Raw genomic sequence first — 25,290 nt, forward strand, 5'->3', positions numbered from 1 at the left:
GGCCTCCCCCTGCGGGCCGCCCCCGAGCCCCCCGGCCGGCTGGGGTGCTCCCCCGAGCAGGGACCTCGCCCCGGGCACCAGGCAACGGAGTCGCACCTGGGCGGAGGGCGGCTGCAGCGTAATGTGCGTTTCAATCCGTAAAAGGGGTATACGGTGCAGAAACATTCCTCCGAAGAAAAGCAAGGCAATGTGCATTTACACCGCAGAGCGGTTTTACTGTAACGGGTTCCACCACCCACCATTAACCTTTCATAACCGGTTCCCATATGCTTAATGCTTCCTGTTACGGAAATACAACATCAGCCAGAGGTTGCGGACCAGCTCCAGAGGAAACACCTATTTCTTCACCGGGCCACAGTATGGGGCTTCTGCAGCTACCACAATACCTGTAAGCACAGGCATAGCGCATAGGTCAAGCCTTGTGTGCCACTAATACCAGTCTACTTCTTGAAGCTTGGGAAGATTTATTTTCCCCTTACAGCTACAAAGTCATATATATGACTTTATGCATGAGAACACCACAGGGAGTTTCCTTCTGTGGCATTTATATTAATACCAATTAAAGGCCATGGCTAGGCAGACAATCCATGTCTTGCTTCCAAAGCCTGCATCCATATGTAAACAGGTATGTTTACTTATTACAGATTATTGTAAGGAGGAGTTAATTAGAAAACATTCTGAGGACAAGACCTAACACAGACCCATGTCTTACATGCACACACAATGTACATACATTTGGGCAACCGCCAGTATCGATACAGGCTGGGGGGTGCAGGGACTGAGAGCAGCCCTGTGGAGAAGGACTTGGGGGTACCGGTAGATGAAAAGCTGGACATGAGCCAACAGTGTGCGCTCGCAGCTCTGAAAGCCAACCGTCCCCTGGGCTGCATCCCCAGCAGCGTGGCCAGCAGGGCGAGGAGGGGATTCCGCCCCTCTACTCTGAGCTGGTGAGACCCCCCTGCAGCGCTGCGTCCAGCTCTGGAGCCCTCAGCACAGGGGGGACATGGAACTGTTGGAGCGAGTCCAGAGGAGGCCACAAAAATGATCTGAGGGCTGGAGCACCTCTGCTACAAGGACAGGCTGAGAGAGTTGGGGTTGTTCAGCCCAGAGAAGAGAAGGCTGCGGGGAGACCTTACTGTGGCCTCCCAGTACTTAAAGGGGGACTACAGGAAAGATGGGGGCAACCTCTTTAGCAAGGCCTGTTGTGACAGGACAAGGGGTAACGGTTATAAACTAAAGGAAGGGTAGATTTAGACTGGATATAAGGAAGAAGTTTTTTTACAATGAGGGTGGTGAGACACTCGCCCAAGTTGCCCAGCGAGGTGGTCGATGCCCCACCCCTGGAAACATCCAAGGTCAGGCTGGACGGGGCTCTGAGCAACATGATCTAGTTGACGATGTCCCTGCTCACAGCAGCGGGGTTGGACTAGATGGCCTCTAAAGGTCCCTTCCAACCCAAACCACTCTATAATTATACAATTCTACAATATACCTATCTATGTATCAGGTAGTCATAATATAAATGATAAAACCCCTAACTAATACTTTCCAAGCATGAATCATGGTTAACAAGATTTTTATTTATCTTTACTCAGACTGCAAAATCCAAATGTTACCACCTCTGGAACAGTTGCTTTGTATGTATCATCCAAAGTCAGGCACCAGATAGTAACACATGGCCTATCAAAGTCAAATAAATCATGTTTGTGTTACAAGACAAAAAACAAAAAAAAAAACAAAAAAAAAAAAAAGAAAAACACATCACAAAAAAAAACCCAAAACCAGACAGAAAGAGGAAGTTCTTTAGCAGTAAATGACAGGCACAATGATTCATTCAGAGTCATTACCTCACAATCCCTCATATCCTCTTCCTGGGAATTACACATCCCATTCTACAAACTGGAAATTATGTGCATTCTCACTGCATGTACTTAAACTGCTGAGCATCAGCACACAGCTCTGGAAGAGAAGCACTGTGCTATTATGAACACATAACCTCATATTATTTAATCTTGAGAAGGAACTGCAAAGCAGTAGTTTATGTCAGTACCTGTTTAGTGGTTTAAAACAAAACATGCAAAAAAAACTCCAGAAACAAACCAAAATGCACATTGCCTTAAATGTGTAAGTTCTTCCTACAAGAAGAAAAGGAAAACAGAGAGCAGGTTGCTACATGAATTCAGGGGACCCTAACTCAATATTGGCCTGCTTCAGTCACATTTGAGCCTTTCTTTCCATTTTTATGGCTAGTCCCAACTTCTGACTATCTCTCCCTTAGGAACAGCTTGCCAGATTACTCTTCTAGCACCGTGTTTTTGAAACGGTTAAATTAGTTTTAATTTAAAAATGTTTGAATTGAAAAATGGTTTGAAATGGTTAAATGCAGTAACACCACCCTTACAAACACTTATTATATCATTATAGTTGTACTTCTGTACAAAAACAGGTTACTTCCCTCAAATTCCAGTTGCACTGGGACAAGTCCCTTTAACTGTTTTGACAAAGGGTCTTAATAATAGTTAAACTAGAACAAAACTGCGCATAGACCAGGAAACACACAGTCCCCCCTTCCCTTTAACTAACATGTACTGTCAGGACTGCTGTGTCTGTGTCGTCCCCAGGAAAATCAGAGGGCAGCACTGCAAGTTCTGGTTGGCACCCTCTTTGCAGGCACCAGGAACATTCCCCCCGTGTTGCTACCTTTCACCCTACTGCACGCTAGGAGACAGGTGACTTCCCAGGCCATGGAACATGAAAGCACAATGTCTACCCATGTCCTAACAGAATTCAGAAGCCTGTATGGCATCTTTATTATTAATCTCACTGTTTGGAACTTTCACCAATTACTAGTAAAAGTCCTAGGAATAAGAAAGACCAAGTAATAAACACAGCAGGGAATTTTTTTTTTTTATTATTTTTAAGAAGTATAAAAATCCTGTACATTGGACAAAAGCTTTTAAAATCATTCATAGGAAACTGCTGGGCTACTCCATTTACTTTCTGTAAGAATCAGACACATTAGGGAGTAGAACAATTTGTCACTAAGCCTTGAAATTTAACACTAAGTGCCAATTGAAGTATTCCGGTCTGCCTCAGTTGAAACAAAAATCAAAATAATTACTTCTCCGCTGCTTTTGACTGCTCAAATATACAAACTTTTTTTATAGTTTGGCAGTTCAATAAAATACCTCATGGTTTAAATGCTATAGAAATGCTTGAAATTTGTATACATTTTTTTCTACAAATATGCATGTACAAGGAACAGTCTTAATTTATGATGATTTCTTAGCATTCAAAACAGAATATGATTTTAGGTCTTCCGTATGGGCGTATCTTTGTACGTCAGACAACATACCAGTGCCTTTTTTTCAGGCAACAACAGTGCTAAAACCAATGTAGTTTTTGAAGAGGGTTACAGGTTACACTCTGCCAGCCACCATTCATACTCCTCACTTGCCACCAACCCAAGCAGAGCAAGACATAAGCTAACAATTATACTCATCACAGATATCAACTATCCTCACCCAAAATCTCAGGATATTCCTCCCAGAACTGGTCCCCAATAATGTCACAGTGCAGGGGAACAACTTTAGTCTTAGTCCGTGTCACTTCAACTTCCTTTTCTTCCATTTCCTTTGGCAGTTTTATTTTCTTAGTCATGACTTCATTAATCTGAAAATACAGTTGACGCATTAGCAGACATGTAAGACTCCACAGGGGATTCACAAATGGACAAAAAACAAAGCTACAACAAAAGCAGCTATCAACCCTACAGCATACCGCAGAATCTGAACGCTGAATCTTTTGGAAGACAGTCTATTCTCAATTCAAAGACTAACACATGAGCAGCTGAAACAGCATGCCATCATCACATGGCTTGAATTACCCACAAATTCACAAAACCAATTGCAAGTATTCTTGAATGAAGTACAACACTTAATTTGGAGCTAGATAAAACAAATGGGAAACCTTGCAAATGCCTACAATTACCAAGAAAAAAGAATGTAAGGAACAAGTAAAATATATTTCCAGGTGGGAGCCTCTCTCGATTCTAAGTAGTTCAAATGAAGTAACAGAAGTCACTGGCCAAAATTAAAAAAAAAAGGAAAAAGAAAAAAGTTTTTTACATATAGAAGTTGAAAGGCTGAACAAGTTACGGAGAACTCTCAGCATAGACTGATCAGGTCCTGATCACACGAAACATACATATTTCTAACTAAGATCTCCTACTACAGAAGGACACTAAGGCCATAAATATTTATGATTTTCTGGGGTCTCATCTCACACAAAACACAGGACAGGAGTTTCTTAAGCTAATTCTGCATCACTGTAATCCAAGAATGAAGAGTTCCAAGTTTCCATTAAAAGGATTCCCCCAGTAACAGCTCCACTCCTCACTATGCTCCTTTGCAGGAAGTAGAAAAGGACCAAGCATACTCTGAGCTGAGCTACCTTACTGAAAGTTCATCACTCCTTTGCAGTGGAAACACACGGGATCTAATTCTGTGAAGGGCCTGGCACAGGCCCCCATAATTACCGTATCAAACTGGCAGCAGTAATTAAAATGTAATTTTTCAGGAAGCCGAATACTTCTTCAATTTTCAAAGCTGGTAACACTAAGAAACCAACTGTATGATTCATTAAACAAGGAAAATTTATCTAGCAATTACATCAGTCCTGTGAAATTCTACATAAAATGTGTATCAACAGGTAACATCTATCTCAACAGTCATAATTTGTATACAAGCCAGACTTCAGAGACTAGTTTTTATACTATGCTCAGAGATAAAGGTATTTCAAAACACCTCCAAAACAGTCATCTTACACGTCATTATACAGCAAATACGGTTAGTTTTAAAATATATTTATACACATACATATATCTGGGATACATCTGGTGATCTTACAGTGTAGCTTGTCTGCCATAGCGTAGCTATTTAAAACATGAGCACAAAGCAAGTGGTAATATAGTTTTTTACCTTCTGCCATATTAAGACAGTCCCTTTTCTATACATCAAAGGTTCATTGTTGTAGTTGATGTTGAATTCAGAAAATAAAATTTCGTTCTTATCTCCAGCCAAAGTTCCCTGAGAGGAAATGAAAGAAAAAGTACTTTTACAGAAAACGAACAAGCAAACAAACTCAATCTCCAGGGTATAAGACAGGTGAATATTGGAAGTAAGATTGAAATTTATAGAGGTTTTTCACCTTTAAATGACAAGGTTTAATTACCTCTCCCAACAGAGGAAATATTTCCAACTGCCACATGAGGATATTAAAACAGAGATGGTTTTTATTACACTTTCAAGATTAATAGAAGGAAGTCAACAGACTCTAGGAGAACACAGAAATAACCTCCTGCAGTCTGCACAATGAGACAAACACTACCGAAGGGACTGGGGATCAACAGCAGCTGAATCCTGCCACTGTGCTTCGTGCTTACGGATACTGGATGTTTGTATGGCATTTTTAAGATTTCTAAACTTGCTAATTAAGAAATCAAAATCCTGCTAATATTTATAGACAAAAAAAATTACTATTCACTAATCATATTAACATCTGTACAATTCAAGAAGTTATTTAATCTACATCCCCGCAAAATTATTACAGTAAGAACAGACAAGCCAGCCAGGGCTGCCAGGTAGGCAAGACACAGCTTAGCAAATCTTAATATCTTCTTTGTAGCTAGAAAAAAAAAACAAAACCAAAAAAGAAACCTCAAGAGAGTCTTACCTGGAGCCTCTCCTGTGCTTGCACTGGTGTCAAACCACTTCGCTGTACAAGCATCCAAAACACTGTATTATAAAGATTATTAACATGGCCTACAGAAAAAGAGAAAAGAGAGAAAGAGTATTTATCAAATCTGAGTGACTACTCAGCAAGACAACTTTATTTCCAGAGTCATATCGCAGAAACAGCCAAGAATAAAGGGGAATTAATAATATCAGTTGCTAGAGAAGATACAATTCATTTTTAAGGTACTGCATAGCGTAAGAATGACAAGAAGATAGAATTCATTATAAAACTCTGAAAAGGGAGAGCAGAGGCTGAAGGGTGTTCATGTGTAACAGAAATTATCTTCGTTTGAGCCACAGGGACTAGGTACTGATGAAAACCTAGAAATTAAACCCAATGGGCTGTTAAACAGCACTTTTGATTGCTACAGTTTTGCTACATGGTTTGAATTTGAACGTTCACATCCCTTCATTAAAGGGGATTACCTTGGCTAAACTAACACTGAACATAAAAGATAATAAATTAATTCTATTAATAATTTTAATATTTCCTGGGCTGAACTCACTCCCAGCATGCAACAAATATAGCTGTAGCCTGAAGACTCAGAATTCCAGCCAGTATTTCTACATCCATACAAAGCCCAAGACAATTCTAATCTTGTTTATTTAAAACTGCCACCCTACCTGCTGTTCTTTCACCGATACACCTGTACAAATACACCGGCAATAAAGGCATTTCTATTCAGAGGGGAAGAGAACTCCACTGCACAAATCTCCGTTTTCTAGAAATGCTTACAATCTGCTTGTCTCCAGCTGAGGTAGTCCTTTAAATTTTGGTTGCTGGGATACAACACAATTCGTCCATCAAATCCTGGTGGGTACAGAAGTTGCTGGTCCTTGAAGTAATCCTTCCAATAGAAAACGTAACTTGAGGCAAACTGGGAGACCACATGAGTCATGAACTTACTTGCAAACACAAAGCAAAAGGAAAAAAGAAATAAATACGTCAATACGATTATATATTTGTGATTATGTGAGGTATCAGCAGCAGTAATTCTGGCAGATAGCAGCACTTCTTAAATAATGGCCCAACATATCAGCTATGGCATAGGTTCTTCTGAAGAACAGGAATTATCGAGATCAAGTAAAAGAGTTTGGAAAAGGAAATATTTTGTTAAAAGAATGTTTGTTCTAACAATGTTTGTTTCTAATATTTGTTTTATCAAAACTTTCTTTAACCCTCTGTATGACTGAATATATTTTCCTGAAAGATTACATGCAAAGAGTTCACATGAAGAACCCAAACTAACTGCAGTGTATACACCCAAACACAGCCGTACTCCTAACCTCTGCGTGTAGACAAAGGCAAATCTGAAGAAGAATAACAGGTTTAGAGAGAGATGTTACAAACAAGTTCACTTCAGTATCAAAGCAGTGGTTACCTTGCTCTCCTTTTAAACCATCTACTCTTCTTTTTGAAAACAAAACTATATTCATCACTCTGTCCATAAGCAATAGCAATATCGTCCAATTCTTGCATCACTGTCTGGGCACACTTGGTCATCAGGTGAAGAGCACGGTCATCATTTGGTTTTTTGAACTCATGCTGCTCAGAAAACCTTCAAAGCAAAAATGGCTGAATAAGAATCCCTTAAAAAGCTACTAAAAATGCTAACCCATTCCTTTTTCTTACATTTGCTTTCTATGAATATTGATTTTCAGTATCCTGTCAATAGTGACACAAATTCCCTCCAGGTATGAAAAATAACAACAAAAGCCCTCTTTTTATATACACATTCTGGATAACCCATTCTCCTTCCCATCAGTACCTTACCCTAACCAGTCCTTCAAAACGACAGGGTTCTGTATTTTACTCGGAAAAGGATGACAAATACTACTTTCTGTAAACCCACTTTCTCCTAGGGGGCATTTTATACTCAGTCCAACAAGGACATCACCACCAATGAACCTGTCAAGACTTGAGGGCTTTACCAGAACCTCACCTGCCCAAACAGGATCAAATCCCCAGCAAGAACACATCATCTACCACGCAATAGAACCATGCTCTATTTATCCTGAAGAAAGGTGAATGCCACACAGACACTGACTCCAAACACAAATAAAGAGCCCTGCATACCAGTCGCCGTTGCTCCCCCAGCATACCCAAGGCACTGGTACACCATTTCCCTACCACCATGCCCAAGGCACAGTTCTGAAGCTGCCTGTGGCCCTTGAAGACATACACCCATAGTAACTCTATGCCCTGCAGAGGCTGAGTGAAGGGTTCATGGGGATGTGGGTGACATTCCGAAGAAAGCAGAATTTTCTGATAAGCCATCATAACAATGAACCACGTAAGCTTGGCAAAACAGAATTTGGTGGCCAGAGAAGGGAGCTGAGAGGCAGGGAAGCATTTGTTTTATGACTATATATATCCTTAGAGGAGAGCGCAGAGGCTGACAAAAGGGAACATCATACCTCAGAAGACGCCGAGGACAGGGTGATAAAGTGTATAGTCAAGGAGAACCACTAATTGGGACGTTGATAAGAACTAAGACAAAGAGCCCTTTAGGTGAACTATCCTCACCACAATACTAAAAATCATGCCCACAAGCCAGAAAACCCCCTACTCGGATAAGCCCCTGGCTCTCTGAGCATGCATGGTGAGCGCAAAGGGAGCTGTACCTGTAAGTTGGAATGAGACAGACACTAACCAGTTATTAGCTGGGGGGTGCGAATATTAGCTCTGACTGACACATTGAAATGTATAAACACCTTGTAGTTTCTCGGTGCGGTGTGCGGGCTTTATGGAGTTACCACCATCGAATAAAATACCTCCGCTCTGCGTGGAGTTTGGCGTTTTGCGCCCCGGTCGAACGAACCCGCTTTTCGGGAAAACACAGGAAAAAGGAGATCTGTAACCCCTTCGCCTGCAGAACGCACACCGGCCGGGCAGGGGGAGCCGAAGCCCCGCCACCACTCCCCTCCTTGGCACACGGCTCAGAGCCCGCACCCTGGCGTCCTTCGGCCGAGGGAAAACCCCGCGCCCCCCGGACCCCAGCCCCATCCTCCCGCCCGCTCCGGCGTCGCCATAGCGACCGCATCGCTACAAGCGCCCCGGCCACTGGCTGCCCGCCAGGCCTTCACCTGTGGAAGTTGCGGCCGTCCAGCCGGACCACTATCCAGCAGTTGGGCAGACATGTGTCGTCCGCCTCGAAGTCCCGCACGTACTCGAACTTGCTTTTCGCCATGGAGAGGAGGAGGCGGCCACTCCCGACAGAGATGGCCGAGGCCGCCCGCCAGCACCCCAGCATGGCCGGAGCGGAAGCGGAAACCCCGGACGCCCACAGAGAGCACGGCAGCGAGCCCTTCTAGGCGTACAGGCGGACCTCTCTATGGTTTCAACGGGGCCCTGGCGGCGGGTGGGCGGTGCGCGGCGAAAGAGGCGACGGTCTCCATGGCGACCTCGTCGCGTGGCGGGGGCAGAAGGCGGGATCGACGCGCGCCCATTGGCTGGCGGCGGCGGCGCGAGAGCGCGGCGAGCGCTGGCGTAACGGTCGCAGTCGGCGAAGGAACGGCCGGCGGCGGGATGGAGCGGGGGGCGAGGGAGCGACCCCTCCGTCCCGGGGCTCCTCCCCAGCCGCCCCCAGGACCCCGCCGCCGCCCCCCCCCCCCCGCCGCCGCCCCCAGCCCCACCGGGGTTGGCCAAGGGCCCCCTCGGGCTGCTGCACATCAAAGTGGAGGAGCCCGAGGCGGAGGAGGGGGATGCCCCGAGTTGCCGCGGGGACAGCGGAGAGCCGGGGGCGCACTTCGGGTGCTCCTTAGCTCCGTGGGGGGGTGTGGAGGAGGCCCGCGGAGCCATCAAGAAAGAAAGGGACCATGGAAAGAGCTACGGAGAAAGCCAGAGCGGGGTGAAGGTGCTGGAGAAGAGGGGGGCCGGGAAGGAGCCCTGGAGAGCAGCTGCTGTCAAAGCGGAGCCGCCTGACGCGGCCTTTGAGGCCTGCAGGGTGAACATGGAGACGAGCAACGCCCCGGCTGGCTCCCTGGGCGGGCCTGCCCACGCTAGCACCAATGACCGCAAGGTGCAGCTGTGTGAGGGGTTTGGGATCCTCCCCGAAGATCTGAAGATCCCAGTTGTGTTTCACCCCTTACCTCCGGGGACCCGCATACAGATCCAAGGCCCTCTGCCACCAGAGCTGATCCATGTCACTAATGTGCCAGTGAAACCAGTGCCGCTTAAAATGCAGTCTTTACTTGAGCCTTCAGTAAAAATTGAAACAAAAAATGTCCCCCTCACAGTACTGCCTTCTGATTCAGGTATTAATGTTAAGAGAGCTTGGAAGGGGTCAGTAAGTGCCACACAGCTGACAGGTTATCAGACAGGAGAACACAAGTGGAAAGGGTGTGTTGGAGAACCATCCCTGTGGATGGACTGGAGTTTGTACAACTCTCCTTCAAGCATGAGATGTAAACGTATGGAGGCACAGAGTTCTATAGTCGTTTATTAAAATCAATACAGTTCTGTCCACTTGCTCCCTGCCTACGTTAAACCCCTTATAGCAGTGTTCAGAATTGCACTGCGTTGTGACTGTAAGTCTAAGACCAGGAGTCTGAGTTTTAAAACTATGAGGCATTCATACACCTCTCTAAGAAAATTTGGACACATTAAATGAGGAGCATGGTGAAACATCTGGATTAGAAGCTTACCTTTTTTTGAGAGATATCTAGGCTTTCAAAATTAATGACTTAAAGTGAGGACTTAAAGACTAGAAGACTTTTGCCCTTTACTGATAATGTGAAAGACTCTATTTCTAAACTTTTTTCAGAGAGGAAATTGCTTGCTCAGGGATCAGGAGGGGTCTGGGGGTTCTTCATGTCACCAGCTCAGTTTAAATGCAGTCTGTGTTTACAGAGAACCAAAGCTGGGTGCCATGTAACAGTCATTTGGTAATACAGGTTTCTCTGACAGTATGAGTGCCCAAATCTGAGAAAGAGAGGGGAAAAAAAAACCCAAACAAACAAGCAGAAACCCAGAACAGCAACGACCTTGGCTGAGAAGGTGTGGGACTGAATGGCCCCACCACCATTAGATCTGGTCCCTGCATCATTAGGGCTTTGGATACTTAGTTCTGGTGGCGATGACAGATTTGCAGTGACATGGCCTATGCTAAACAATGTTTAGTTTATGAATTCGTAAGTTTATAAATTTATAAGGAAAAAATCTAACCAAATGAAATCCCAACCAGTTTTAGCAGTACCATATTTTGGGGTGTTCTTTTTGTCTTTTGTTTTGTTTGTTTTTTTTTAAAGAATATGTAACAAAAGCCGGGTAAATGATTCCTTACACAGTGGTTCAGTGAAGGTTAGTGGAGGATACTCCCTTAGCCTTAGTTATTTTTCTGGGAACTGCTCTCCAAATGTGCACCGAGTTTCATGTGTTCCATAGCTCTAGTGATTCTGTTGACTGTTGCCAAATATCCTCTGATGTACTATTGAATGTAACCTGCATATATTGCCTGGAAGATGATCATATTTCCTCATTTTGTTGTGTAGGTATGCCAGATACTCCATTTAGCAAGGACAAAAGTGGCCATGTAAAGCGTCCAATGAACGCATTTATGGTGTGGGCTAGGATTCATCGGCCTGCCCTAGCAAAAGCTAACCCAGCTGCCAATAATGCAGAAATCAGTGTTCAGCTTGGATTGGAGTGGAGCAAACTGACTGAAGAGCAGAAGCAGCCCTATTATGATGAAGCTCAGAAAATAAAACGAAGGCACAGAGAGGAATTTCCTGGTAAACATGTATTTATTTACCTGAATGCTTTAGAAGTGCAAGATTTTTTTGAAAAATGCTTTTCAGAGCAAGTAGTAGAATTAGAAAAATGTTAGAAAAATTTCAAGCACGCAGTCCTTCTGTCAGCTTTCTAGTGCCTGAAAGCATACGAATTTTTTTAAGCATCCAAAATGATGTTCCACCCTTTATAGCCTCTAATATTTGTCATGGTCTTAGACCACTACGGCTACAGCAGCTATTCTGAATGCTTTAGTAGTCTAATGGCTGGATCGTGAGTTTACTGTGAACATGGCCTGCTGCCTCATTTTATATGCTCCAGAAAGAGCTGCTCAGGTGGCCTGTGGTGACACATGCATCCATTCCTTAAAAGCAGGAAAGGGAAGTGCCACAGGAAGCACAAATGGCATTATATTCTGTAGGATTCTGCAACGTGTAGACTTGGGATTCCCAAATAACAGGGTGGAAGATGTTATTTCTCAGCCTTTTGTCAAAAGGACTAAAAGTTTGTGCCCTTAACAAATTCATTTCTCCATAACACTGCAGTTCAATGAAACAGAGCATAAGTACTTTGAACACTCTTTTAAAAAGCTGTTGAGATCCCAGGTGGTGCGATCCTTTCTCTGTTGTCGTAATCCTGCTAGTTTATGATTATGGCTAATCCTGGGAGACAAGATCTGACTAATTTGTCATAAAAAGTAAAAGATAAGAGCAGCACCCTCCCTCTCTCTTTGCACCCCTCCAAAAAGAAAAGAAAAAAAAGGCTTCTTTAAAGTTGCATTAAGAGTTACCTATGTAAGAAACCAAGCTGCCTAGTGTAAATTCAAAATACATTTATACATCTGTTAGTGTTTGGTTAATGTTTTAAGTCAAAGGCAAACGTACTCCTCCAAAATCTATACAGGATTCCTAGACTCATTTTATTTTCCATTGTCTCTTGTAACCTGCTGGTATATGTGAGATGTAAGGGGTTAAGGAAGTGATCTGGAAAGATCCACATTTTGAATACAGTCATGGTTTTCTTCCACACTGAAAGCCATGGTACAGTGTCATGCTTTCCTCAGCTGTGCCATGTCACTCCCCACTGTTCTGTATTTTTGTCTTAACAGTTACTACTTAGTAACACAAAACAAATGCCTAAATATGTCTATTTTATTTCCACCTCTCATAAAATGCCCGATTTGCTAGCTCACGGAAACAAATGGAGTATTACCATTGACTATAGGAGCAGGTTTTGGACTCTTTTTTTTTAGATAGTTCAGAATTACAAATATCATAGCTTCACATAAGGAATGAGAGCATCCCAGAGATTGGATGTCTGCATGCTTTTTCATCTCTGACAGGTTGGGTTTATCAGCCACGACAAGGCAAAAGGAAGCGTTTTCCACTGCCTGTCTCTGCTGTGTTTTCCAGCGCTTCTCAGAGTATCATTGCTACAAATCCAGCTGGCATTTGTCCCTTCCAGTCACCTGCTTACTCTGTTGTCATCCCCAATGTTAAGAACAGCATTGGACATCCAGTCTGTGAGTTTTCAGTAGTGAATTATTTTAAAAATACAGAATTTACCTGTTGTAGTAAAAGTTATACATATGGTAGTGTAGATATAGTTAAAACAATTTCTCAGTCTTTCTTGACACCCCTGTATCTGTCAGTCCTCCTCTGCACTGCACCTCTGCCTCTTAGTCTCTACCTACTGTTTCCTCAGCCTCTGAAATTCTTTGCAGCTCCTGGTTACCTCCTGCTACCTCTTGGTCTTTTTGGATCTTTATTATTCAACACTTCTTCCTGTTACACTACAGCTATTAATTTTTCTTGTTCTGTCTCCACCTCACATACATCTTACCTCACCAGCCGTGACTGTGTGCTCAACCATGCCCCACCGAGCCTGAAAAAGCTCTTTAGCTTAGTCCATGGCACCTGCACCCTGATGTTAGTGCACCTTGGTACTGAGGGCACCATTGCTCTAGAGCAAATGCTTAGCACCTTGGGCTGCTTAGAAGAGACAGCCAACAGAATTGTCAACAAGGTAATAAAGAAGAAAGTTATTAGGGTGTTTAGCAAGGTGTGTGCTGCAAGATTAAAGCAGTCACTAAATCTGAAAAAGTTTTTCCTTTGCACATTTTCCTTGAACAGTTACTTGGGTATCTATGCACACCTGGAATAGTTCTATATGTAGTTGTTGTGAACTTGCACATGCCCACAGTTTGAGCATACATAGCTCAAACTTTTTGTTTTTGCAAACTAAAATATAGTTACAGAGGAGTGGACTAAAAAGTTGCACCTAACCTGGAAGTACCCTCCTTTTTGTAAGAAGTCAATACGGGCAGTGAAATAGGGTGTAGGATGAGAGCCCACAGTCAAGTATAATAGCTGACCTGCATATTTTGTAGTGAAGGAGCTCTGGTTCTGTCAGTGCATGGATAGTGGATTTCAGCAACAAATAGCTTAGATCCTGGCAATGGCACTTTTCTCTTTGAGTGTACTGACAAGGGCTGTTCTCTTTATAATGAGACAAGAAAGTGAAATGCCTGTTATATGCTGTGCGGTGATATTTGGAGATGTAAAAGAGAACACCCAGCTTTGTTCTGGTGAAGTTCTGAGTTAGTGATGTGATCCTTTCTCAAATTCTTCTGCAAATTTGACTGAATAAAGTATTCTTTGTTTTCTTACCCTCGTACATTTTATTTTGTTATGTTGTCCTCAGATGCTACTATGTTTTATTCCAGAGTTTACTATCCCATTGTGGTTGAAATGATTCTTAAATACAAACCATAAAAATATGGACACATTTAAGTCCTGTTGCCTCAGAATTTAGACTCTTAGCCTAGGTAGTGGGGTTTGAAAATACTTATGCAATGTGTTTTGAAATCTTTCTGTATAAAGGCAGCTCTGTTGACATGAGGTGTGATTTGAAAGCGTACATGCAAGTGTGTGTTCTGCAAACTATTTCAAAGTGAAATTGTCTGGTGGGTACATTCATTGGTGAAACAATTTAGAAAACATATCCCAGAGCACAGTGTTTTAACCGTTGCTTCTGCTCCTTCCTGCTGCTTTGGCACCACACAGATTTGTTAAGAATTTGTCTCACTCCAACTCAGCTAGTAGATTTGGGAGGTCTTCTGAGCTCCAACCCCATTCTGTGGCCATATCAGGATAAGACAGCCCTCATCAGCCTCACAGCCTCAGCACTCACTAGCCAGTTCCTTCTTTCACCCTTGGGTTTCTGCAGAAGGAAGCTTGAATGTGTGGGGTCCAAATCCATCTGTCAGAACACAAGTGGTGTATGACTAAGCTGCAGGGAAGTAATGCTAGAAAGTGTTTTCAGGGAAAATGGTTCTGGCTCTGGCACTGGTTTGCTGTGCTGCTGTTATGAAATCTCTTCCTCTACTCATGTCTGATAAATAACTGTTCTGTTTCCTAAAGGTGGATCTCCTTCTGCCATCCGTCTGCCGGCTTCTTCCATTCAACATGCTGGTCCAATTACTCTTTTCCAGACTACTAGTGCAAGCACCGCATCAGTGGCTGTTCCAGCTCCAACCCTGCCCCTGCACCCTATAATTTCACCACAGCATTTTGCTGACCCTGCTCAGACAGAAGCTCTTGATGTATCATCTGGGCTCAGTTTCTCTCTGAAGAGACCTACACCGGTTTTCATTGAGAGCTTCAGCAGAAACCCAAGTAACATAACCACCACTAATGGCAGATTTTCTGTCTCTAGTAGTGAGCTCCCAAAGGAGTACCCAGGGGTTTCTGTTTTTCCTAGAGGTGTACCTCTTCCCCAAGCTACCCCCTTTCTTCACTCACATGTCTATGAGTCTCCTCCCATGGGTCAGCCAGCCAGTCTGTTTGGAGTACCTCCTCGGTTTTCATTTCACCACCCTTACTTTGTACCTGGACCTCACTATTTCCCTTCAAGGTAATGAAACCCTTCATTTTAATACAAGTAAGAAAAATTCCTAAAAGGCAGAAAGTCTTTTGACTTAGAGAAAGAAGGTGGAGCCTTAAGAATAAAGGTGCTTTTACCTTCCTATAGCTCCTGTGTGTGGGGACCTGCTGGCCTGAGGCTGCTTGTAATACATGCGCAGTTATTGAAGGCTCCATAGTACTATTGCAGTAATTGACATTCCCAAGCCCACAGTAAATAGAATTATTGTCTCTCCTCTTTATGCATCTAAGTGCAGTTGATTTCTATGGAAAAGCATTAGGTACAGATAGTGTAAATATATTTTGAAAATGATCGGGATGAATTAAAGTAGGTGTGTGAGATGTCTCCTGGGTACTGTCATAACTACCAACATTTCTGAAATCCAGCCTAGTGGGAATGTCTTCAGAATTATTATTTAAGTTGTAATTCCTAGTTTTTCCTTTGCAGTCTCTGGGCAGTCAATCAGAGATCACCTAATCAAAGAATTTGCAAGCTAACACATGTAATATCCCATGTGTATTTCCTAAGCTAAGCATGCACAGAAAGCACCAGTGCCCTCCCAGCAGCAGCTGTGCTGCTCAAATGCAAGAAGTCTGGTGGCCTACTGATGCTTATTCTTTGTCAGGCATCATTTTTCTTTCATGACTGTGCAATATCAAACATAAAAATTATTATGACTATTAGGCTTAAATTCTGCCCGTTTATACACTGCTCATTCCTACTAATAGCAACAACCAATATGTTCCTATGGCAATAACACTACCTGGTCATAAATTAGGGCTGATGATGATCCATCAAACTCAAAAGAACTTAATGAGCTCATAAGTGCAAGACAAGATATTTCTATTTTTGAGATCCTTTAAAGAAATACAGGGCACATATTCCCAAAATTACTAAGATGAACTTTCCTTAGCCCTTGGTCTCTGAAATTGCATAGTTTCATGAGGCCTCTGAGGGAGAGGAGTGTTCTTGTACTGTAAAAGACTGTTCTGAGTTCACACGTTAATGGAGTTCTGAAGGCTGCCAACTTTGCTAATGCCAGGATCATTCTAATACAATGACTTATAAGGTTCACATTCCTATAAACTTATTTCTTGCGTTCAAGAATCATAACTTCTGAGTAGCACTGACAGCGCAAATGTATGTATGCAGATTTATGCACTAAAAATTTAAATATTAGATTGGAAAGATGAATAGTCTCCTTGAAACATCAATAGACATTGCACCGACATCTTTATATTGTCTGCACTGTAGAGCTCTATTACTTCTTCACATACTTCATTTTCTTAACAATGTAGTGAATTTCTGTAACATTGTGTAAATTACAATACGCATGTCATTCGGCATCAGAATGTGATTCTGACACCAGAGGAGTACAGTTACATTCGACATAGTAACTTCCTGCAATCTACCATGTGGTTGCTTTTTAAAAATTTATCACTGTACATTCTTTAAATAGTAACATTGACCAGCAGATATTGAGCACAAGGATTCTGTGTCAGTCCCTCTTTTTAATGACATCATAAATGCTAGAGTTCACTCAAAGAATAAATAAGAGTGTTTTACCCCATCTCTGTCACTAATCTTGATATACAGAAATAGCACAAACTGACTTTTGATGCTTTGTTTTACTATTCTGAGTATGTTGCTTAACATACTGCAGGCGTATCAGATGCTGGTTTATCCATTATATTATTTCATTGATACACACAATGGGGTTTGTGTTTGTTTTCAGAGCAAATTCATGCATATATCTGGCATGAAGAGGTGCATATGCACAGATACAGAATCTGTGCATGACTCCTGTTATGGCCCCAGTGTTTAAATTAGGCATAGTTTTAAAATATGCGCGCTTTGAGTATTTCAACAGGATAAACTGACTAGCATGGAACATCAGCGTCATTCTGTTTTTCTTAGCTGAATGGAAGTCCAGGCAATCTCTATTTCTGAAAGCCAACTTTCAGTCTCTTTCATTGCAGCACATGCCCGTTCAGCCGACCTCCATTTGCCTGTGCGAATTTCTCCAGCTCAGTACCTGAATGCCTTGGCTTTTATGAAGACACGTACCAAAGACAGGAGGTGGTGTTTTCAGCTCTGGACGGAGACTATACTTCCAAAGAATACCCAGAAGGAAGTATACGTGAGGACCACCGCAGCTGTGAGACCCTTGAAGTAGTGTCCTGTCAAAACAGTTGCAATGAGGAGCGGTATTTAAGCCCCCTACCTCAGCTGGATGTTGGAGCATTGGAAGAGGTTTTGTCAGTCACCTCATCTACTCCCTCCAGCATCCACCTTATCAATGTAACTGACAGTGACGAGGAAGACGAAGTGAAGTTGTTGCGAGAATTGTAATTTTTAAAGCAAATTATAATCCAGAAAATATTATAGAATGGGAAATAAACGTTTTCCTCAACACTGTCTTTACAGTCAGTGTGTTCAGTAGAAAACCCATGTAGCTTGAGTGAGCTGTACAGGTCATTTTGAAGAGTCTGATGATCTGTTTGTATTTTGAGAGATCACATACAGTTCTGGGAGGCTCAAAAGCCTCTGAAGTTTCACCTGCTTCATCAGGGCATTGTTTGGGCTCCGCCTCAGGAAAGTACTTACACAGGAATTCAGCTCTGTGCTTTCCTGAGGAGAGGTGTGTTTAAGCACATCCTTCTAATATCAAAATAGGTGTTTTGATGGTATTTGCCATAGTTTTGTAGGTATTACTTTAGGAGTTTTAGCAAGTGAAATAATTTTGGTTTATGACCTTAATATAATTCTTGCTGCAGTAAAATACTATAAGTCCTGGAGAGTGAAGTCAAGAATGATTCTGCAGTGCTTTATACTTTTTTCATTGACGAAACAGTTTTAAGCTTAATTTGGTTAATTTTCAACTGTAATCTGTATTTGTGGTACAACTACTATATAACACACTGAAAATTTACATCAGTTTCTGTAATACCTTGGTCTGCAACCAGCTCCATTAATACAAATTGGATTGGCCAGAAGATATGGTGAGGCATGGCGGCACCCAGAGAGAGGAAAATGGGTGGGATCTGGCCCTGTGACTTACACCGGTGGGCTGTGACTTGATCCCTGAGTGCAGTTAGTACTGTAAAGAATTCTCCAGAAAATACCAAATTCTCTGAAGAATATCAAAGGCTTTTAATAGAGAGAGTATCTGTGCTGAACTCAGAGAGTAACGAATTTCAAAAGTTTTTGGCCAAAATTTGTAATTTATGTTACTAACTTCCTTTTTTATTTTCTCCCATGTTGTGGAATAGAGGGTCATTTTCTTCTGGGAATCCTGTTATTTTGCTGTTGTTGGATTTCAATAAACTCACTTGAACAATATCTCCCTAGTGCTTCATTTTAATCCATGGACATTGAACTGAGTGGGGACAGGGAAATTGTAATTCATGTAACTCACAGGCTTATTGTGCAGGTAAGCTGCACATGACTAGAATAATGAGCTGAAGTCACTTTTTCAGACAATTTGGACTACTAATACTAGTGTACGTGTGTGTGTATGTTTATAATTATGTAAATCCAGGTACCACAGAAATGTGGGAAGAGCTAAAAGCCATGGATGGAGAAGTCCATCCATACTGGGCTGCTGGAGGATGCCAAGGAATAATTCAGAGGAAACTAGGTTGACCATCTCATATAGGACATCCTGTATTTTATGGGTTATCGCACGGGATCTGTTGGACCCTGAGCATCCTGTTGAGCCTGAGTCTTAGGCCCCCTATATTCATTGAGCCTGCATTATTGATAAAGGCAGGTACAAATGAAGTTTTGATATGCCTCAAAAGCTAGTCCTAAGTCAGTGTAGAGTAGATATCCTCTGGGCTCTTTGCGTTTTTGGTTTTCAGTCTTACATCAACATTTTCATACTTTTCTGCTTCTGTGGGCCATAACTGCATTTTCCAAGTCCAAGATCAAAACCTCATTTGAGAACTACTGCATTTTGTAGGTAAAGAACACAAAAGCATGAGTAAATCCTGCCTACTCTACACATTGCAACTGTGTTGTAAGCAGCCCCCTGTTCCCACTGCATCTGCAATGCAGATGAATCATGAAGAGGGAAGTCTTATAAATAGTAGAAAACGCCTGTTCGTTTCTAAATTATCTTCTCACTGAAAGCTGATCTGGCCTGCAGGAATGCATGTGGGCAAATGTAGTAATTCCTACACAAGTATGTTTCGGGGTATAAAACAGCTGTTTGTGGGATTATTCTCTAGATCTAACTTTCCTCTTCTCCCATTTTTCTTTTCATACACTATGGAGTAGGGTGTAAGACCTACTACAGTGCACCAGAATCTAGAATGGTTGCTTGCCATGGATAACACAAATTTACTTCCTCCTATATGGGGTTGTCCTGCACTGTTTGAAGGGGGGTGCCTCAGAGCTGCTCGGTTGTCCCCTGTGCCAGTTGTGAGCCTGGTGCTGGTAGCTCCGAGCAAGCTTCCGCGGGTTGAGGGATTCAGCGTTTGCTGCGCAGCATCTGTCTGCTAATGGGACCTTTGCTGTTCGGTGAGGACAACACAGTGTTATACCCTCAGCAGAAATCTGCCCTGTTCAATACCACAAAAGCCAGAAGAAGAGAAGACTGAGCGTTAACACATCCTGGATATATCTACGTGAAACAAAATGTAGGGCTGATCCCTCCTGCCCTTCCAGCGAAAGCTGAAGTCCTGAATCAGTCATATGGGATCTGCATCTGCAGGTCTACGGCATTGGTCCCAGCCCTCAGCTGAGCCCTCTTGAAGACTGTTGTGTCTTGTCTACAACAGAAGTGAAAATTATACAAAAAAAACCATCCAAACCTAGCTTCCTCTGAATCATTCCTTAGCATGCTCTGGCAGCCTCTCATGAGGGAATTCTCTTGTGACAGAAGAGGTTTTTAGCTCCCTTTTCTAGGTCATTTTCAGCACTTCGAACTCATCTCCTAAATGCAGATTCCTGAAGCGCCAAGTATCTGTGCTGTTATTTGTCCTCTTGCAACGTGTGAAGCAGGTCATAGGCAAGGCCAGTCTTGCAGCGAGCGTGTGCCGTCCTGCAAGCCTGCTTCATGGCAGGGCAGAGGGTGCTTGACACGAGAGACATATTCTATTCTCATATAAGATTTTTTTTCCCTTCTTTCTCTGCTGTTTACCTTAATCTAAACTTAAAATCACCTTGCATGCTTCTCAGCTTGAAAAACAAATCAGATGCAGATTTTCCAAACAAAGTTTATTTTCCTCCTGCTGCCATAAGAGCCTAAAGACATCATTTAGTAGTGCTCCCTGCTGCAGCGCTACCTGTGGCTATCCAGATAATTTGCAGAGATGAGTCTCTTCTCCAAAGTTACTGGATAGTTTTACAGATTGGATGTTTTTAAAAGCCTTGTGCCGTTATACCTGTTCCCCTACTCTATGGGGATAAATTCTTTCAGTATAATCACTATTATGTCAGAGAAGTTTGCAGGCAGCGTGGGGAGCACTAGGGTGCTTTACGTGTACAAATACGGTTAAAAAGATGTGACGTGTCTGCATATACAGTCTTTGACCATGAAGTTCACATATATGTAGGAATGAAGCAAAAGTAGCAGCAGTGACCCACCCTTTAAAAAAAAGCACAGAGAGTGCTTTGATATTATTTTACTAACAGCACATCGGGACAAGCCCTTGCCTAGTACCTGATCATCTTACAGCACTTCTCCCTCTTTGGCAGGGCAGCTGCTCCAGGGCTTTTCCAAGTATTCCCGCTGTCCTACATGGGTGGTGGGAAACCAAAGCTAAACAGAAGATTCTGGGTCAGCCAAAGCTGTTCTCAACTGTTAAGGATTGGAATAATGAAGTTCTCATGTTAAACCACCAGTCCCTTTCATGGGTTCACAGCCTTCCTCCTTTGATCATTTCAAGTGATCTAAAATGAGAAAAATGTTCTGAAAAACGGAAGATTTCACATTCCACTCAAGTCAGCCAAAGACTCAAAATTTTTCATTAGTGCAAGTGTCTGAAACACAGAGGTTAGGCAGGACAAAAAGTCTTCTACCTTCTCCTCCTAAGACTTTGATTCCTGGTAACGTTTTCTCCAATGTCAGCGGGAGTCTTTTCAGAGCAGTTCGTTCCACAGCCTTTCCTGTTGCTGAAGAGAGAGTTCCAATGAAACATTACTGAGCTTTTAGTCTGACCCATGTCCAAGTCATCCTCCACATAAGCCTGTTTCTTTAACAGGCGTTCTCCTCTGTAGGTGTATTTCCTTCTAGGTGGCTAACTCCTAATTTACTATGAACATAATGGGACCCTCTTCATCTTTTGCTTTCCAGCTAACAACATTAGTGTTAAACCATCTTGCAAACTGTCAGGTAAGTGCAGAAACCCCACTGCGATGGCATTGTCCTCAGCTTTGGCCTGGGGAAACTGCAACACCTATTTTTCAAACCTACTGAAGGACAGTATGACCGACCCTTGCTCTGGGCGCTGCATGGAGGCTGCAGCTAATAGCTATGTCCATCCCTTGATCACAGGGAAGCCATAGATAAAGGAACAGAGCACAGCTTTTCAAATTCCTGGCTGATACTTTTAATCAGGCAGTTGGGATACTGGAGGAAATTAGTCTGAGTCTGTGCAATTTGTAGATAACCAAAAGCCTGGCCTTGCTCTGTGAATCAGGAGAATGTCCCATTGACTTCGGTAAGAGCTTTTTGAAGAGATGGGTACAGGCAGGATCTGACTCATCCTGTGCCAGAGGCAGGTAGCATTACAGCATCTGAGCTCAGTTAATAAGGCTGGAATATCCTGACTTTTTCCATGCAACAATGTCTCGGTAATGTAAGTGATATATCATATATATATATAGATTAAACTATATATAACAACTGCACGATCTGTGGTTATATTTTTATAGAGGGAGTTTCTGATGATTATGAATTAAGATCTCAGTTCTCATATTACCAAGATCCAAAGATAAAAATATCACTATATAACAAATGCAACCACTGAATGTATTTTATTTTTATGATACTTGAATGCTGACAACAATCACAAGCAGATAGGTTTTGGCCTAAGTATTTTAACAATCTTAAATTAAGGCTTCTTCTTTTCAATTTTATGCTTTTTTTGAGCTGACCTTCTTTTAGAGAAATATATGGAGCAGGCCCTGGGAAGATTTCTTGTACTAGGAAGATTTGTGACAAACTTTCAGTGCAAATATACACGTTCCTCATCAAAGTTTTCTTTTTTTCCTTTGGGTAGACAGAAATTTTATGTAGGGATGAAAGCAGAATAGCTAAATTTGTGTCTAAATTTGGCTTGCATTTTTACTTATTTGTAATAAAAGCATCAACAGTAGAGCCATTGTTTTCTTCTATATTACAGGCAGCTATAAATAAATGTGAGAGTTCACAAAGAAATCAAGGCTTCCCTTCCAGATACTCCACATGATTAGAAATGAGCTGAAATCTGGTCCCTGGATTTTTGCTCTGGGAAATAACACGATTTAGTTGTGTGGCAAAAATTTGTGACTTGTCTATGGGTCAGCTAAAAGGTCATTTATAGGCTGCTCATCCTGATGATTCCCTCTTGATGTCCCCAAGATGGCCTAGCTTTCTTCTGACAGAGTGATATCAGGAATAAAGTGAGCTTCACAAGATCACAAAAGTTCATCGTGTGAAGTGCTGGGGAGAGAGGGGACATATATGAAAGTCATAAACCAAAATGGCATCTGCAAATGGAATCCATCACATTTCCTCTGGGCACAGTGGCAGAAGTCAGCAAAGACCTTACATAAAAGAGAGCTCAGTGGTTTCAATAGCACAAACAAACCTCTGGACAAGAGAAAAAAATCACTGCTATTGTCTAGTAAGCCTTTATTCTAAATGAAGTACTAATTTCCTATCGGCCTGATTTGCTGATACACTCTGAAACGTAGCCAGGCACAAACTCTCCCCGTTACTTAAGTTGGTTTCCTGGTGGTTCACCTACACAGGCACTTTGAGTATAGAGATGAATGGAAAGGGTTGTACGGATGATGTGGATCAATGGCTGTCTGAAGAGTATGACTGAGAGGAAATGCCTTTCCTCACCACTCTGAGCCAACCCCTTAAAAATGCATGTCAATCCAGCCTTGCAGCCTGGAGCTCTGGTGTTTGTGGGTGGTAACCTCAGCATGGCCCCACTAACTCTCCTCTCCTCTCTCCTCTCCTGGTGTGAGCCCGAGCCACACTGGCTAACCCAGCAGTAAGGCACTGCATCTGGCAGTCATAGAATAATTAAGGCTGGAAAAGACCTCTACAATCACCAAGTCCAACCATCAGCCTAAAACCACCATGCCTCCTAAACCATGCCCTAAAGTGCCACCTCTACATGTTTTTTGAACACCTCCAGGGATGGTGACTCCACCACCTCTCCAGACAGCCTGTTCCAATGCCTGACCACTCTTTCAGTAATGTTTCCTAATACCCAGTCCAAACCTCCCCTGATGCAACTTGAGGCCATTTCCTCTTGTCCTATCACTTGTAACTTGGGAGAAGAGCCCAACACCCACCTCACTACAACCTCCTTTCAGGTAGTTGTAGAGAGCGATAAGGTCTCCCCTCAGCCTCCTCTTCTCCAGACTAAACATCCCCAGCTACCTCAGCAGCTCCTCATCAGACTTGTTCTCCAGACCCTTCACCTTCAGTCCTCTGGGTGCTCATTGCCCTGAAGGGCAGAGGACTAGCAAAGAGGTGATGCATGGGACCACAACCTGAAGGATGCACGAGAAGACAGGGATGCTCCTTTGGGAGCCTCATGGGAGTGAGTGCCCTTCCCTGGATGGCAACACAGGGAATGAGAGCTGTGAATGCTTCCAAGCCCTTTCCCAGCCCAGGCTTCTCCATCTGCCTTAAGGGGAGAGAGGCAGTAAACATCTTTTCACTTCTGCCCTTTCCTATGGGCACAATAAGTCTCAGCCCTCTATCCCTTCAGCCATCGAGGGCAATGCATTTCTCAGGAGCAGAAGGATGCCTCTGGAAACATGGGTTCAGCCATGAAGGGTTTGATAGAATTACATATAGATGTAGTAAATAAATAAATACACAACTGAAGCCATAGCACTGCTCCTATAGGAGCCTCTTGACAATGATTTGGCTGCTTCCCTCCACCAGGTCTCTCCTCTGTGCTAGCTTTTGAGGCACTATGGATTTCCGTGCTGGCAAAAGAGCTGGGGGGCATGGGGAAGGGGGGTGCCCAGGGAGGCGCTGAAGCTTCCCCCTGCCCCAGGGTGCCGAGTGGACACCGCAGCCCAGCCCCACACCCCCACGCCGCAAGGCAGAGCCCCTGTTGCACCCGGGGTGAGGTGGAGGAAGAAGAGGAGGAGACAGTCCCATACCTCCCCCCCAACCCAGGCTAGGGGGGTTTATCGGCAGTGGGAGGAGAGAAACCAGCCCCGGCGCATTTATACGGTGTGGCTGTGGAGGGGGAAGCACCGTTTCCTGCCCGGAGCCATGCGGGGCCGGGGGCTGCTCTGCGGCATCGCCCTCTCGCTGCTGCTGCCGCCCGCCCGTGAGTGCGGGGTGCCCCCCACAAGTGCCCCTGGCTGCATGAGCCCCCAGGGAGGGAGGGAGGGAGGGAGTGAGTGTGTGGGGGGAATCCTCCTGCTTCTCCTACAGCCGGCGCAGAGCCCTCCTCTCCCGCCCCGGCTTCGCGTTCGTTACCTGCCGCGGGTGCGGGTGGGTCGGGCGGCTGGTGAGCGGCTCCTCTCGTGTCTCCCCAGCTGGAGCGGCCGCCGCCGGCGCGGAGCCGCAGCCCGAGGTGGTGGAGCCGCGCTGGGCAGCCCCGGCGAGCCCCGGCAGCGCCAAGGTAGGGCGCGCCCAGCGCTTCCTTT

At 43.6% G+C, this 25,290-nt stretch overlaps 3 protein-coding genes across 5 annotated transcripts in view; 2 read left to right on the forward strand and 1 right to left on the reverse strand.

The window, feature by feature from the left end:
- Positions 1 to 190: 190 nt before the first annotated feature.
- On the reverse strand, positions 191 to 9,081 carry THG1L (tRNA-histidine guanylyltransferase 1 like). Of its 3 annotated transcripts, none has more exons than XM_075102596.1 (7): positions 8,883 to 9,081; positions 7,178 to 7,354; positions 6,532 to 6,701; positions 5,734 to 5,822; positions 4,980 to 5,087; positions 3,525 to 3,672; positions 191 to 386 (listed from the first exon to the last, which is right to left on the reverse strand). In XM_075102596.1, the coding sequence occupies exons 1-7, from the start codon at positions 9,047 to 9,049 to the stop codon at positions 337 to 339; spliced, it is 909 nt and encodes a 302-aa protein (XP_074958697.1). In that variant the 5' UTR covers positions 9,050 to 9,081; the 3' UTR covers positions 191 to 336. The 3 variants fall into 3 exon arrangements, with proteins under 3 accessions (XP_074958697.1, XP_074958699.1, XP_074958700.1); XM_075102598.1 differs by lacking the exon at positions 191 to 386 and adding an exon at positions 1,561 to 1,680; XM_075102599.1 differs by lacking the exon at positions 191 to 386 and having other exon boundaries at positions 2,891 to 3,672; positions 8,883 to 9,079.
- Positions 9,082 to 9,324: 243 nt separating this feature from the next.
- SOX30 (SRY-box transcription factor 30) lies at positions 9,325 to 18,813 on the forward strand. The gene is given in 7 exon segments (XM_075102600.1): positions 9,325 to 9,396; positions 9,398 to 10,052; positions 11,289 to 11,528; positions 12,869 to 13,048; positions 14,949 to 15,441; positions 16,179 to 16,270; positions 17,429 to 18,813. Coding segments are annotated over 7 exon segments (2,106 nt in total). The 3' UTR covers positions 17,803 to 18,813.
- A 6,045-nt stretch (positions 18,814 to 24,858) lies between these two features.
- ADAM19 (ADAM metallopeptidase domain 19) overlaps positions 24,859 to 25,290 on the forward strand; it is a 36,443-nt gene continuing 36,011 nt past the window's right edge. Inside the window, exons 1-2 of the mRNA XM_075102601.1 lie at positions 24,859 to 24,968; positions 25,180 to 25,265. Coding sequence (XP_074958702.1) covers positions 24,911 to 24,968; positions 25,180 to 25,265 — 144 coding nt within the window. The 5' untranslated portion in view covers positions 24,859 to 24,910. The remainder of the gene's footprint in view (positions 24,969 to 25,179; positions 25,266 to 25,290) is intronic.

Source organism: Phalacrocorax aristotelis, chromosome 8 (assembly GCF_949628215.1).
Source record: "Phalacrocorax aristotelis chromosome 8, bGulAri2.1, whole genome shotgun sequence".
In the NCBI taxonomy this organism is placed as follows: domain Eukaryota; kingdom Metazoa; phylum Chordata; class Aves; order Suliformes; family Phalacrocoracidae; genus Phalacrocorax; species Phalacrocorax aristotelis.

What these genes read in the sequence shown, in the direction of transcription:
- THG1L (XM_075102596.1), bottom strand. Translation starts at nt 9,049, where the DNA reads ATGCTGGGGTGCTGGCGGGCGGCCTCGGCCATCTCTGTCGGGAGTGGC. An exon ending in TGGTTTAAAAGGAGAGCAAG is followed by an intron (nt 6,702 to 7,177) that starts GTAACCACTGCT and finishes TGTGTTTGCAAG; the next exon opens with TAAGTTCATGACTCATGTGG. An exon ending in GGAATATCCTGAGATTTTGG is followed by an intron (nt 387 to 3,524) that starts GTGAGGATAGTT and finishes CTGTGCTTACAG; the next exon opens with GTATTGTGGTAGCTGCAGAA.